At 43.1% G+C, this 12,914-nt stretch overlaps 1 protein-coding gene across 1 annotated transcript in view; it reads right to left on the bottom strand.

The window, feature by feature from the left end:
* The window catches only part of tut4 (terminal uridylyl transferase 4), a 34,061-nt gene that overhangs the window by 1,435 nt on the left and 19,712 nt on the right, over positions 1-12,914 (bottom strand). The window contains exons 16-30 of the mRNA XM_033964971.2: positions 9,991-10,077; positions 9,451-9,554; positions 9,280-9,337; positions 9,049-9,152; positions 8,121-8,210; positions 6,780-6,893; positions 6,529-6,606; positions 6,212-6,389; positions 5,469-5,516; positions 5,328-5,410; positions 4,832-4,947; positions 2,064-2,206; positions 1,751-1,827; positions 1,224-1,437; positions 379-513 (exon numbers count right to left, since the gene is read on the bottom strand). Of these exons, the coding sequence (XP_033820862.1) occupies positions 379-513; positions 1,224-1,437; positions 1,751-1,827; positions 2,064-2,206; positions 4,832-4,947; positions 5,328-5,410; positions 5,469-5,516; positions 6,212-6,389; positions 6,529-6,606; positions 6,780-6,893; positions 8,121-8,210; positions 9,049-9,152; positions 9,280-9,337; positions 9,451-9,554; positions 9,991-10,077 (1,629 nt within the window). The remainder of the gene's footprint in view (positions 1-378; positions 514-1,223; positions 1,438-1,750; positions 1,828-2,063; positions 2,207-4,831; positions 4,948-5,327; positions 5,411-5,468; positions 5,517-6,211; positions 6,390-6,528; positions 6,607-6,779; positions 6,894-8,120; positions 8,211-9,048; positions 9,153-9,279; positions 9,338-9,450; positions 9,555-9,990; positions 10,078-12,914) is intronic.

Genomic DNA, 12,914 nt, shown 5'->3' with positions numbered 1-12,914 from the left:
TTTTTTCTTTATGTTTAAAACAAAAAACTTCAAATATATGAAGCAGACAAGTCAAATATGTTTTATATATTTTATATTTCTTCTTCAGACCCTCAGTCTCCTCCCTTTGTGGACAAACCCTTGTCCTTCTCCTAATGAGAAGTCGCTGAAGTTCATTTCACAGCTGCCTCAGGGTCAGAAGCAGTGACCAGAGCAAAGGCTGAAGCAAATTTTAAAACATTTGAAACATGTCTGGAGTCATTTTGAGTCATTCATACTGATGTTTCAGCGAGAATCCACTGAATACTCAAACCAAACCCAATATATAACACAGTAAAAGCACTTTTACTTTAATGAGTGAAGTACAGAGTAAAAGTATTCTGAAGTATTTGCTGGTACCTTGCTGGTGGAATCCTGGTGAATTTTGGATGTACGGGTGTGGTACCGGATATCTCCAGGAGGGGGAGTACTGCGGAGGTTTGTGGTGCTCCCACAGTCGAGCGCCCGGCGGAGGACCATGCAGCTGCCCAGAGTCTAAGGAGACAAGAGACTGAACAGCTGAAAGGTCTGTGTCCCTCCACATCACAAGAGACTGAACAGCTGAAAGGTCTGTGTCCCTCCACATCACAAAAGACTGAACAGCTGAAAGGTCTGTGTCCCTCCACATCACAAAAGACTGAACAGCTGAAAGGTCTGTGTCCCTCCACATCACAAAAGACTGAACAGCTGAAAGGTCTGTGTCCCTCCACATGTTCTAAAGTTTCCTCAACACAAACTCTGGACTTTGGTTTCATTCACACGTTTATAACACAATCCCTACAGAAAACATTCTGTTCCACCTTGTGATGTCATGTGGTAATACAGGACCACCGGCCCACATTCACAACTGACCCACCACAACAGCGGCCCACATTCACAACTGACCCACTGCGGCCGGATGACATCACAGAGGGCAGAGAGATAAATAGGAGGAGCAGGGAGACAAACAGGAGGAGCAGAGAGATAAACAGGAGGAGCAGGGAGACAAACGGGAGGAGCAGAGAGACAAACGGGAGGAGCAGGGAGACAAACGGGAGGAGCAGGGAGACAAACGGGAGAAGCAGAGAGACAACAGGAGGAGCAGAGAGATAAACAGGAGGAGCAGAGAGATAAACAGGAGGAGCAGAGAGATAAACAGGAGGAGCAGAGAGACAAACAGGAGGAGCAGAGAGATAAACACGAGCACGTGGAGTCAGGGACAGTACCTGGTTTGGTGTTCTGAGGCCCCGCCCCTCTTGGCCCCGCCCCTCGCGGCGTCGGCTGAGCAAAGATGATGCTCGGGTCGTTGAGTTTGAACTGAGGCCACTGTCCCAGAGCCGGAGGGAACCCCAACAGCGCCATCTGCTGGAGGGGCGGGGCTTTAAACGCCTGGGGCGACGTGCTCTGAGGCAGTAAGGGCGGAGTCTGGCGGCTATCAGACTGAAACCACAAGAAAGAGTTAGTCCTGGTTTAGTCCTGGTTTAGTCCTGGTTCAGTCCTGGTTTAGTCCTGGTTTAGTCCTGGTTTAGTCCTGGTTCAGTCCTGGTTCAGTCCTGGTCTAGTCCTGGTCTAGTCCTGGTTCAGTCCTGGTTTAGTCCTGGTTTAGTCCTGGTTTAGTCTTGATTCAGTCCTGGTTTAGTCCTGGTTTAGTCCTGGTTTAGTCCTGGTTTAGTCCTGGTTCAGTCCTGGTTCAGTCCTGGTTCAGTCCTGGTTCAGTCCTGGTTCAGTCCTGGTTTAGTCCCGGTTTACTCACACACTCAGAGTTGTGTCTGGTTCGTCCGTCTTGGTTCACAGGGATGGACTGGGAGCTCCTTTGGACCGAGACACCTCCTGTGGACACAAGAAGGTTTAGTCTGGACTTTGACTGAGACCAAGTTCTAACCAGAACCAGAGTCTCTGGTTCAGACCTGGTTCAGTCGTGGTTTAGACCTGGTTCAGTCCTGGTTCAGACCTGGTTTAGTCCTGGTTTAGTCGTGGTTCAGACCTGGTTTAGTCGTGGTTCAGTCCTGGTTCAGACCTGGTTCAGACCTGGTTTAGTCCTGGTTCAGACCTGGTTCAGTCCTCACCCTGTGGTCCGGCCGGGGTCCTGGTCTTCAGAGGTCTGTAGTCTGGACACTCTCGTCTCACGTGTCCAGTGTCTCCGCACTGGAAACAGCGTCTCTGCTCCTCCTCTCGGTCGTCCGGACACTCACTGTCCTTCTTCTTCACCCTGGACACCCAAAAGGTCAAAGGTCAACAGCCAAAAGGACACAGTCTGTATAAAGAGGTGGAGCGAGTCACGCCCCCAGAGGAGGTGGAGCGAGTCACGCCCCCAGAGGAGGTGACGCCCCCAGAGGAGGTGGAGCGAGTCACGCCCCCAGAGGAGGTGGAGCGTGTGACGCCCCCAGAGGAGGTGGAGCGAGTCACGCCCCCAGAGGAGGTGGAGCGTGCGACGCCCCCAGAGGAGGTGGAGCGAGTCACGCCCCCAGAGGAGGTGGAGCGAGTCACGCCCCCAGAGGAGGTGGAGCGAGTCACGCCCCCAGAGGAGGTGGAGCGAGTCACGCCCCCAGAGTTCAGCTCCACATGAAGCTCCTCGAGGCTAACGGCTGATCTGGAGCCTGATTCTGTGATTAAAGTTCAGATCTGGATTTAAAGACACAAAAGTGAAATAAAACACAGGATCATGTAGAGGATACGAACATTTAAGACCAGAATGAGACGGACACAGGGACAGAGAGAGGACAGAGGACAGAGGAGACAGAGGACATTTAAGACCAGAATGAGACGGCAGCAGAGACAGAGAGAGGACAGAGGACACAGAGAGGACACAGAGAGGACAGAGGACACAGAGGGGACACAGAGAGGACACAGTTTTTACACAGAAAGTGAACTGGAGTTGATGGAGCTGAATTGTGCACATAATCACTTCCTGAACACAGAGCAGGTTAGAAAATGTAAAAAAGAATCTACGACTAGAACAGATGGACCTGAGTCAGTCACAAAGTCGAGTCACACGGGTCAGTCACACGGGGTTTAAACAGGTTAGACACATAAGTTAGTTTAAACGGGTTAGTTTAATCCATCCATGTTCTTCCTCTTATCCGGGGCCGGGTCATGGGGGCATCAGTCTAAACAGGGACTCCCAGACTTCCCTCACCCCAGACATGTCCTCCAGCGGGACTTCAAGGCGTTCCCAGGCCAGCCAAGAGACATAGTCCCTCCAGCGTGTCCTGGGTCTTCCCCGGGGCCTCCTCCCGGTGGGACATGCCCAGAACACCTCCCTAGGGAGGCGTCCAGGAGGCATCCTGAGCAGATGCCCGAGCCTCAGCTGCTCCTCTCCACGTGTAGGAGCAGCAGCTCTAATCCGAGCTCCTCCCGTGTGACTGAACTCCTCACCCTTCCTTAAGGGCACACCCAGTCACCCTGTGGAGGAAACCCATTTTGGCCGCTTGTATCCACGACCTCGTCCTTTCGGTCATTACCCAGAGCTCATGATCATGGGCAGAACATAGACTGACCACGACCGATACAGCGACCGCATCACTGCAGACGCTGATCCAACTGTCAATCTCACGCTCCATCCTTCCCTCACTCGTGAACAAGACCCTGAGATACTTGTACTCCTCCACTTGAAACAGAGACTCTCCACCACCTGTAGAGGACGCCACCTTTTTCTGGTGGAGAAACATGGCCTCAGATTTGGAGGAGCTGATTCTCATCCCAGACACTTCACACTCGGCTCAAACCGCCCCAGAGCTGCAGGTCCTGACTCGAAGAAGCATCAGGACAAACATCATCTGCAAACAGCAGAGATGAAATCCTGTGACCCCTGAACCAGACCCCCTCCGGCCCTCTGTCCATAAATACAATGAACAGAATCGGTAACAAAGTGCAGCCCTGAGTCCAACCTGCACCAGGAGCAGGTCTGACTCACTGCAGAGACACAGCTCCTGCTCCGGTCACACAGGGACCGGACCCCATACTCCCAGAGCGCCCCCCAAAGGACACCACGAGGGACACGGTCGAATGCCTTCTCCAGATCCACAAAACACATGTGACTGTGGCAAACTCCCATGAGCCTCGAGGATATGCTCTCCTGGACGTGCGAGCTGCAGAAGCCCTGACAGATCCTCAAAGTAGAAGAGTTTGTTCTGGACAAACTGTGGCTCACACAGAAGAACAATAACAGAACAACAACAGAACAACAACAGAACAACAACAGAACAACAACAGAACAATAACAGAACAACAACAGAACAACAACAGAACAACAACAGAACAATAACAGAACAATAACAGAACACCACTCGGGTTCAGATGAGGGAGGCTGTTATTCCCGATCACGTCCTTCCAGGTGTCTCTGTCGTTACCCACGTGGGCGTTGAAGTCCCCCAGGAGAACAACGGAGAACAACGGAGAACAATGGAGAACAACGGAAAACAACAGAAAACAACGGAGAACAACGGAGTCCCAGTCAGTGCACTGTCTAGTACCCTTTTTAGGGACTCCAAGAAGGTCGGGTACTCCGCACTGCTGTTTGGCCCATAGGCCGACACAGTGAAGACCTGTGCCCGACCTGAAGGGACACGACCCTCTCGTTCACCGGGGTGAACTCCAACACGAGGAGGCTGAGCTGTGGGGCAATAAGCCCACACCAGCTCGCCGCCGCTCGCCATGGGCAACGCCAGAGAAGTGGAGAGTCCAGCCCCTCTGGAGGAGGTGGTTCCAGAGCCAGGCTGTGCGTGGAGGACGACTGTATCTTCACTCAACCTCCCGCACGAGCTCAGGCTCCTCCCCCCCAGCGACGTGACACTAGTTAGTTTTATGGGTTAGTTTAAATGGTTAAATTAGTTACCTGCGTCTCTTGGGACAGTCCTTCATGTAGTGGCCGATTTTGCCGCAGATTCGGCAGCAGCGGTCGTTTGGCGCCAACTCTCCGTCCGTCAGGACTTTGGAGTCGAAGAAGTAATCCTGAAAAAAGAACAGGTGAAAAGTGAAGGACACGAGAAGAGGGAAAGACAGGGACCCCATTATATAACTGGGACTAAACCAGGACTAAACCAGGACTAAACCAGGACTAAAGCAGGACTAAACCAGGACTGAACCTGGACTGAACCTGGACTAAACCAGGACTAAAGCAGGACTAAACCAGGACTGAACCTGGACTGAACCTGGACTAAACCGGGACTAAACCGGGACTAAACCGGGACTAAACCAGGACTGAACCAGGACTAAACCAGGACTGAACCTGGACTGAACCTGGACTGAACCAGGACTGAACCAGGACTGAACCAGGACTAAACCAAACTAAACCAGGACTAAAGCAGGACTAAAGAAGGACTCGTCCGTACCACTTCGGAGCCTGGCGGGGGGTAGAAAGGCGTCCCGAACAGCTTCCTGCCGTTTATAAAGGCTTTCATGATGAAGTTTGTCACTAAAACAGAATTAAGGTTAGCTTAAAATAAAAACACTTTCATATTTATGTCTCTTACTTTTACGAGAAACTCCAGCACCAAGGTTATGGTTCAAGTCGAACGGATCTAAAAAAACAAAAACATGAAAACATTTTTAAAGGGCCACATTAGCCTATTTTCTGATCTGTTTTGTTTCCTGTTTCTTCTTCTCTCAAACTGAACACATCACCTTGTGATGTCATGAGGTCATAAACACATCACCTTGTGATGTCATGAGGTCATAAACACATCACCTTGTGATGTCATGAGGTCATAAACACATCACCTTGTGATGTCATGAGGTCATAAACACATCACCTTGTGATGTCATGAGGTCATAAACACATCACCTTGTGATGTCATGAGGTCATAAACACATCACCTTGTGATGTCATGAGGTCATAAACACATCACCTTGTGATGTCATGAGGTCATAAACACATCACCTTGTGATGTCATGAGGTCATAAACACATCACCTTGTGATGTCATAAGGTCATAAACACATCACCTTGTGATGTCATGAGGTCATAAACACATCACCTTGTGATGTCATGTGGTAAACAGGAAGTGCTCCACTTAGGGGTCATTTAAGTGAAATAAAGCTCGTAAATAAAGTTTGAGGTTTAATATTATTCTTTCTATCTATGTATCTATGACATGGAGTTTTTGTTGTCGTAGGAAAGAATCTGAGCACGTGCGCAACAGGTTTAGGAGCAAATTTGGCTCTGACTTAAATTGGGGTGACGGGCTGTGTGAGGGTCAGGGGTCAGAGGTCAGTACCTTCTATAGCGATACATTTACTGGTCCACTGCTTCTCAAATGTAGTGAGCCGTTTCTTCTGCCTGATGCTGATCACGTGTTCTTTAAAATCAAACTCTTCAGTGTAAAAACGAAGCAGACCGAGCCACAGCGCCCCCACAGACTCGGAGTTCACGGGCTGCTCAGCCAAACGCCGCCGCTACAACAAGAAAATGGAGTACTGTTACAGGACTAAACCAGGACTAAACCAGGACTAAACCAGGACTAAACCAGGACTAAACCAGGACTAAACCAGGACTAAACCAGGACTAAACCAGGACTGAACCCTGAGTACAGACCAGGTCCTGCAGGTCATCGCAGAAGAAGGCATTCCATCCGTCCACCATTTTCTGCGGTGCCACAGCTCCGTCGTACATCTGCAAAAGTTCTATTATGAAATGTTCTTACATATTAAATAATAGTGTGATGAACCAAATGTGAATAAACCAGAAAACCATGAGAAGACAGTGGAGCAGGGAGTTAAGCACCCACCCTTTATATGTAATAATGCATTTATATGTCATGCAAAAGTGGGTATGGAACTGGGTACCTCCTGGAGAACGGGCACAACCGGTGGCGTTCTCTGCTGCAGGAAGTACAGTACCATCAGAATGTAGGCATACGACGACAGGCTCCCCCTGGAGGCGTCTCCGATATCACACCTCTGAAAAAGAGACATGTAAAAAAGTGATTTAACAAGATTAAAAACAAAACTAAGACCAGACCGAGGGGAGCAGGTGCCTTCAGCCTAACCCTGAACAAATATGATTAAGTACAAGATAATTATAAACAGACAGTTTAATGTGATTATGGACTGTACAATGTGATTATAGACAGTTTAATGTGATTATAGACTGTACAATGTGATTATAGATTGTACAATGTGATTATAGACAGTTTAATGTGATTATAGATTGTACAATGTGATTATAGAGAGTTTAATGTGATTATAGACAGTTTAATGTGATTATAGACAGTTTAATGTGATTATAGATTGTACAATGTGATTATAGAGAGTTTAATGTGATTATAGACAGTTTAATGTGATTATAGTCAGTTTAATGTGATTATAGATTGTACAATGTGATTATAGACAGTTTAATGTGATTATAGATTGTACAATGTGATTATAGACAGTTTAATGTGATTATAGACAGTTTAATGTGATTATGGACAGTATAATGTGATTATAGACAGTTTAATGTGATTATAGATGGTTTAATGTGATTATGGACTGTACAATGTGATTATAGACAGTTTAATGTGATTATGGACAGTATAATGTGATTATAGATTGTACAATGTGATTATAGACAGTTTAATGTGATTATGGACAGTATAATGTGATTATAGATTGTGCAATGTGATTATAGACTGTTTACTGTGATTGTGGACAGTTTAATGTGATTATAGACAGTTTAATGTGATTATAGACAGTTTAATGTGATTATAGATGGTTTAATGTGATTATGGACAGTTTAATGTGATTATAGATGGTTTAATGTGATTATAGACAGTTTAATGTGATTATGGACAGTTTAATGTGATTATAGACTGTTTACTGTGATTATGGACAGTATAATGGGATTATAGATGGTTTACTGTGATTATAGACTGTTTACTGTGATTATAGACTGTTTACTGTGATTATGGACAGTATAATGGGATTATAGATGGTTTACTGTGATTATAGATTGTACAATGTGATTATAGACTGTTTACTGTGATTATGGACAGTATAATGTGATTATAGACTGTTTAACGTGATTATGGACTGTACAATGTGATTATAGACTTTTATAAACTTTTTAATATGATTATAGGCTGTTTAATGTAACTATTGACACGTGATTTTACATTATTATAACTGTATAATCACACACAGTGGTACCTTGGCAAAGACTTTCATGGTGTATCCGAGCAGCTGGACTCGGGGGTCTAGAGCTGCATATGTCGCCAACATCCGAGTGTTGTGCTGAGCCTGAGGCACAAGAACCAGGTCAGAACCAGGTCAGAACCGGCACTAAACCAGGACTAAACCAGAGCTAAACCAGGACTAAACCAGGTCAGAACCAGGACTAAAAACCAGGATTAAACCAGGACTAAACCAGGACTAAACCAGGTCAGAACAGGGACTAAACCAGGACTTAACAAGACAGGGATGCACCGATCCAGCTTTTTCAGTTCCGGTTCAGATAAAGACACTTTAACTTTAAAGATCTGCCGATATCTGAAATTAAAGGTCCGATATTATACAAAGCTGACTGTGAGATTTAATCCATGTTCTGACACTGTTTCCTCCTCAAAAACAGACCTGGAGTTGTGTTTTGTTTCATTCACACATGTTTAACACTTTATTATTAGTCTGTAACATCTACAAAGCTCAAAACGCTCTGTTCCACCTTGTGATGTCATGAAGTGGTAATTTTCAAGTGAACTCCTCCTTTTACCTTTTGTTCAGTCGAGATAAGAGACAACTCCAGGACTGAAATGATCTAAATGAAGTGAAGATAGTAAAGGTGAAGTTTAAAACACAGTGGAGCACTTCCTGTATCACCACATGATGACATCACAAGGTGGAACAGAGTGTTTTCAGTTTGAGAGAAGAACTCAGTCTAAATCTGCAGGTTTGTGTTAAACATGTGAATGAAACAAACACAACTCCAGGTCTGTGACGAGGAAACATTAGAACAGATCAGAGAACAGCGTAATATGGGACGTTTAACCGATACCAGTGTTAGGATGGAAATATTGGTTTAAAATCAGATGCCCTCCCTCATTACCAGAGCGTTATAAAACCAGATGCCCTCCCTCCTTACTAGTGTGTTATAAAGGCTGATGTCGCCTTCAAGGCCGCTCTGTCTGTGCTCAAACTTCACGATGGGGACTTTGGCCGTGGTAATGGGCAGAATGTTCCTCAGACCTAGAACCAGATCAGGATTAGAACCAAGATCCAGACCAGAGACCAGAGACCAGAGACCAGAGACCAGAGCGGTTTCAGTCTGGACTATGTAGACCAGGTGAAGACCAGGTTCGGACTAGGATCTCACCTGTGTGTTTCTTCAGGACTTTGGCTAAACTCTCGATGATGTCTTTACAGTTCAGCTTCTGTTCAAAACAAAAATAGGAATTTGTCTCAAAAAAAAAAACATTCTGGGACATTTTAGTCAAAATTAAAACTCGGCCTCTCCCCTTCAGCCCCTCTAAGCCCCTCCACTTACCTCGGCCGTGTGGTGTCCCTCCAGAGTCATGCAGATGTCCAGGTCACTGTCTCTGAACCCGAATCCGTTTTTAGACGAACCAAAGAGACACAGCTGAGCCTTGTCTGAAAAAGACAAAACAAAAGCCATTTATTTTAAACAGTAAACCCAGAGTTCACTTCTGTCAAAACTCAAAATAAAACATCTGCTGTTTTATTCCACATGATTAAAAGAGCCAGACAGCACCCCCTGCTGTTTGTTCAGCTGAGTTTGTCACATAGACAGTATCTGTAGACGTAGCTAACCTGTTAGCCGCTGTGTTCCAAACAGGAAAAGAGCGTGTGTCCGCTCTCTCTGTAACTGCTGCTGTCAGACCCGTCATTCAGACCTTAAAATGTTCTTTTTAACCCGCTCTACATGATCCTGTGGTTTTTATTTCAATATTTTATCCCAAAATCAGGATATGCACATTAACAATAGACCAATCAGGTGCCTTATTTCCCCAAGGTCCCTCCCACTAGCATTAGCAACATGTTAGCAACTGTTTTTTTCTATTTTTACCATTAAACTCTTTGCGGATGAACCTCTCAAGCGACAGGAGAATCTGCTCACGCCTCTGCTGCTCCACCGGAGTCGGAGAGAGTTCATCTGAAACGAAACAAAACGACTGTTACTCAAGAACACAACATCGATCAAACAAAACGACTCATTTAAGAAAACAACATCGATCAAACAAAACGACTCATTTAAGAACACAACATCAATCAAACAAAACGACTTAAGAACACAACATCGATCAAACAAAACGACTCATTTAAGAAAACAACATCGATCAAACAAAACGACTCATTTAAGAACACAACATCGAACAAACAAAACGACTCATTTAAGAAAACAACATCGATCAAACAAAACGACTTATTTAAGAACACATCGATCAAACAAAACGACTTAAGAACACAACATCGATCAAACAAAACGACTCATTTAAGAAAACAACATCGATCAAACAAAACGACTCATTTAAGAACACAACATCAATCAAACAAAACGACTTATTTAAGAACACAACATCGATCAAACAAAACGACTCATTTAAGAACACAACATCGAACAAACAAAACGACTTATTTAAGAACACAACATCGATCAAACAAAACGACTTAAGAACACAACATCGATCAAACAAAACGACTCATTTAAGAAAACAACATCGATCAAACAAAACGACTCATTTAAGAACACAACATCAATCAAACAAAACGACTTATTTAAGAACACAACATCGATCAAACAAAACGACTCATTTAAGAACACAACATCGAACAAACAAAACGACTTATTTAAGAACACAACATCGATCAAACAAAACGACTCATTTAAGAACACAACATCGATCAAACAAAACGACTCATTTAAGAAAACAACATCGATCAAACAAAACGACTCATTTAAGAACACAACATCGAACAAACAAAACGACTCATTTAAGAACACAACATCGATCAAACAAAACGACTCATTTAAGAACACAACATCGATCAAACAAAACGACTTATTTAAGAACACAACATCGAACAAACAAAACGACTCATTTAAGAAAACAACATCGATCAAACAAAACGACTTATTTAAGAAAACAACATCGAACAAACAAAACGACTCATTTAAGAAAACAACATCGATCAAACAAAACGACTTATTTAAGAAAACAACATCGATCAAACAAAACGACTTATTTAAGAACACAACATCGATCAAACAAAACGACTTAAGAACACAACATCGATCAAACAAAACGACTTAAGAACACAACATCGATCAAACAAAACGACTCATTTAAGAACACAACATCGATCAAACAAAACGACTCATTTAAGAACACAACATCGATCAAACAAAACGACTCATTTAAGAACACAACATCGAACAAACAAAACGACTCATTTAAGAACACAACATCGATCAAACAAAACAACTTAAGAACACAACATCGATCAAACAAAACGACTTAAGAACACAACATCGATCAAACAAAACGACTCATTTAAGAACACAACATCGATCAAACAAAACGACTTATTTAAGAACACAACATCGATCAAACAAAACGACTTAAGAACACAACATCGATCAAACAAAACGACTTAAGAACACAACATCGATCAAACAAAACGACTCATTTAAGAACACAACATCGATCAAACAAAACGACTCATTTAAGAACACAACATCGATCAAACAAAACGACTCATTTAAGAACACAACATCGAACAAACAAAACGACTCATTTAAGAACACGACATCGATCAAACAAAACGACTTAAGAACACAACATCGATCAAACAAAACGACTCATTTAAGAACACAACATCGATCAAACAAAACGACTTATTTAAGAAAACAACATCGATCAAACAAAACGACTCATTTAAGAAAACAACATCGATCAAACAAAACGACTCATTTAAGAAAACAACATCGATCAAACAAAACGACTTATTTAAGAACACAACATCGATCAAACAAAACGACTTAAGAAAACAACATCGATCAAACAAAACGACTTATTTAAGAACACAACATCGATCAAACAAAACGACTTAAGAAAACAACATCGATCAAACAAAACGACTCATTTAAGAAAACAACATCGATCAAACAAAACGACTTATTTAAGAACACAACATCGATCAAACAAAACGACTTAAGAAAACAACATCGATCAAAGAAAACGACTCATTTAAGAACACAACATCGAACAAACAAAACGACTCATTTAAGAACACAACATCGATCAAACAAAACGACTCATTTAAGAAAACAACATCGAACAAACAAAACGACTTATTTAAGAACACAACATCGAACAAACAAAACGACTCATTTAAGAACACAACATCGAACAAACAAAACGACTCATTTAAGAACACAACATCGATCAAACAAAACGACTTAAGAACACAACATCGAACAAACAAAACGACTCATTTAAGAACACAACATCGATCAAAGAAAACGACTCATTTAAGAACACAACATCGAACAAACAAAACGACTTAAGAAAACAACATCGATCAAACAAAACGACTTATTTAAGAACACAACATCGATCAAACAAAACGACTTAAGAAAACAACATCGATCAAACAAAACGACTTATTTAAGAACACAACAGCGATCAAACAAAACGACTCATTTAAGAACACAACATCGATCAAAGAAAACGACTCATTTAAGAACACAACATCGAACAAACAAAACGACTTAAGAAAACAACATCGATCAAACAAAACGACTTATTTAAGAACACAACAGCGATCAAACAAAACGACTTATTTAAGAAAACAACATCGATCAAACAAAACGACTTAAGAAAACAACATCGATCAAACAAAACGACTTATTTAAGAAAACAACATCGATCAAACAAAACGACTCATTTAAGAACACAACAGCGATCAAACAAAACGACTCATTTAAGA

Source organism: Periophthalmus magnuspinnatus, chromosome 4 (assembly GCF_009829125.3).
Source record: "Periophthalmus magnuspinnatus isolate fPerMag1 chromosome 4, fPerMag1.2.pri, whole genome shotgun sequence".
Classification (NCBI taxonomy): Eukaryota; Metazoa; Chordata; class Actinopteri; order Gobiiformes; family Gobiidae; genus Periophthalmus; species Periophthalmus magnuspinnatus.
Note: the sequence above shows the minus strand (reverse complement) of the source record. Positions and strands in the feature narration are given on the sequence as shown.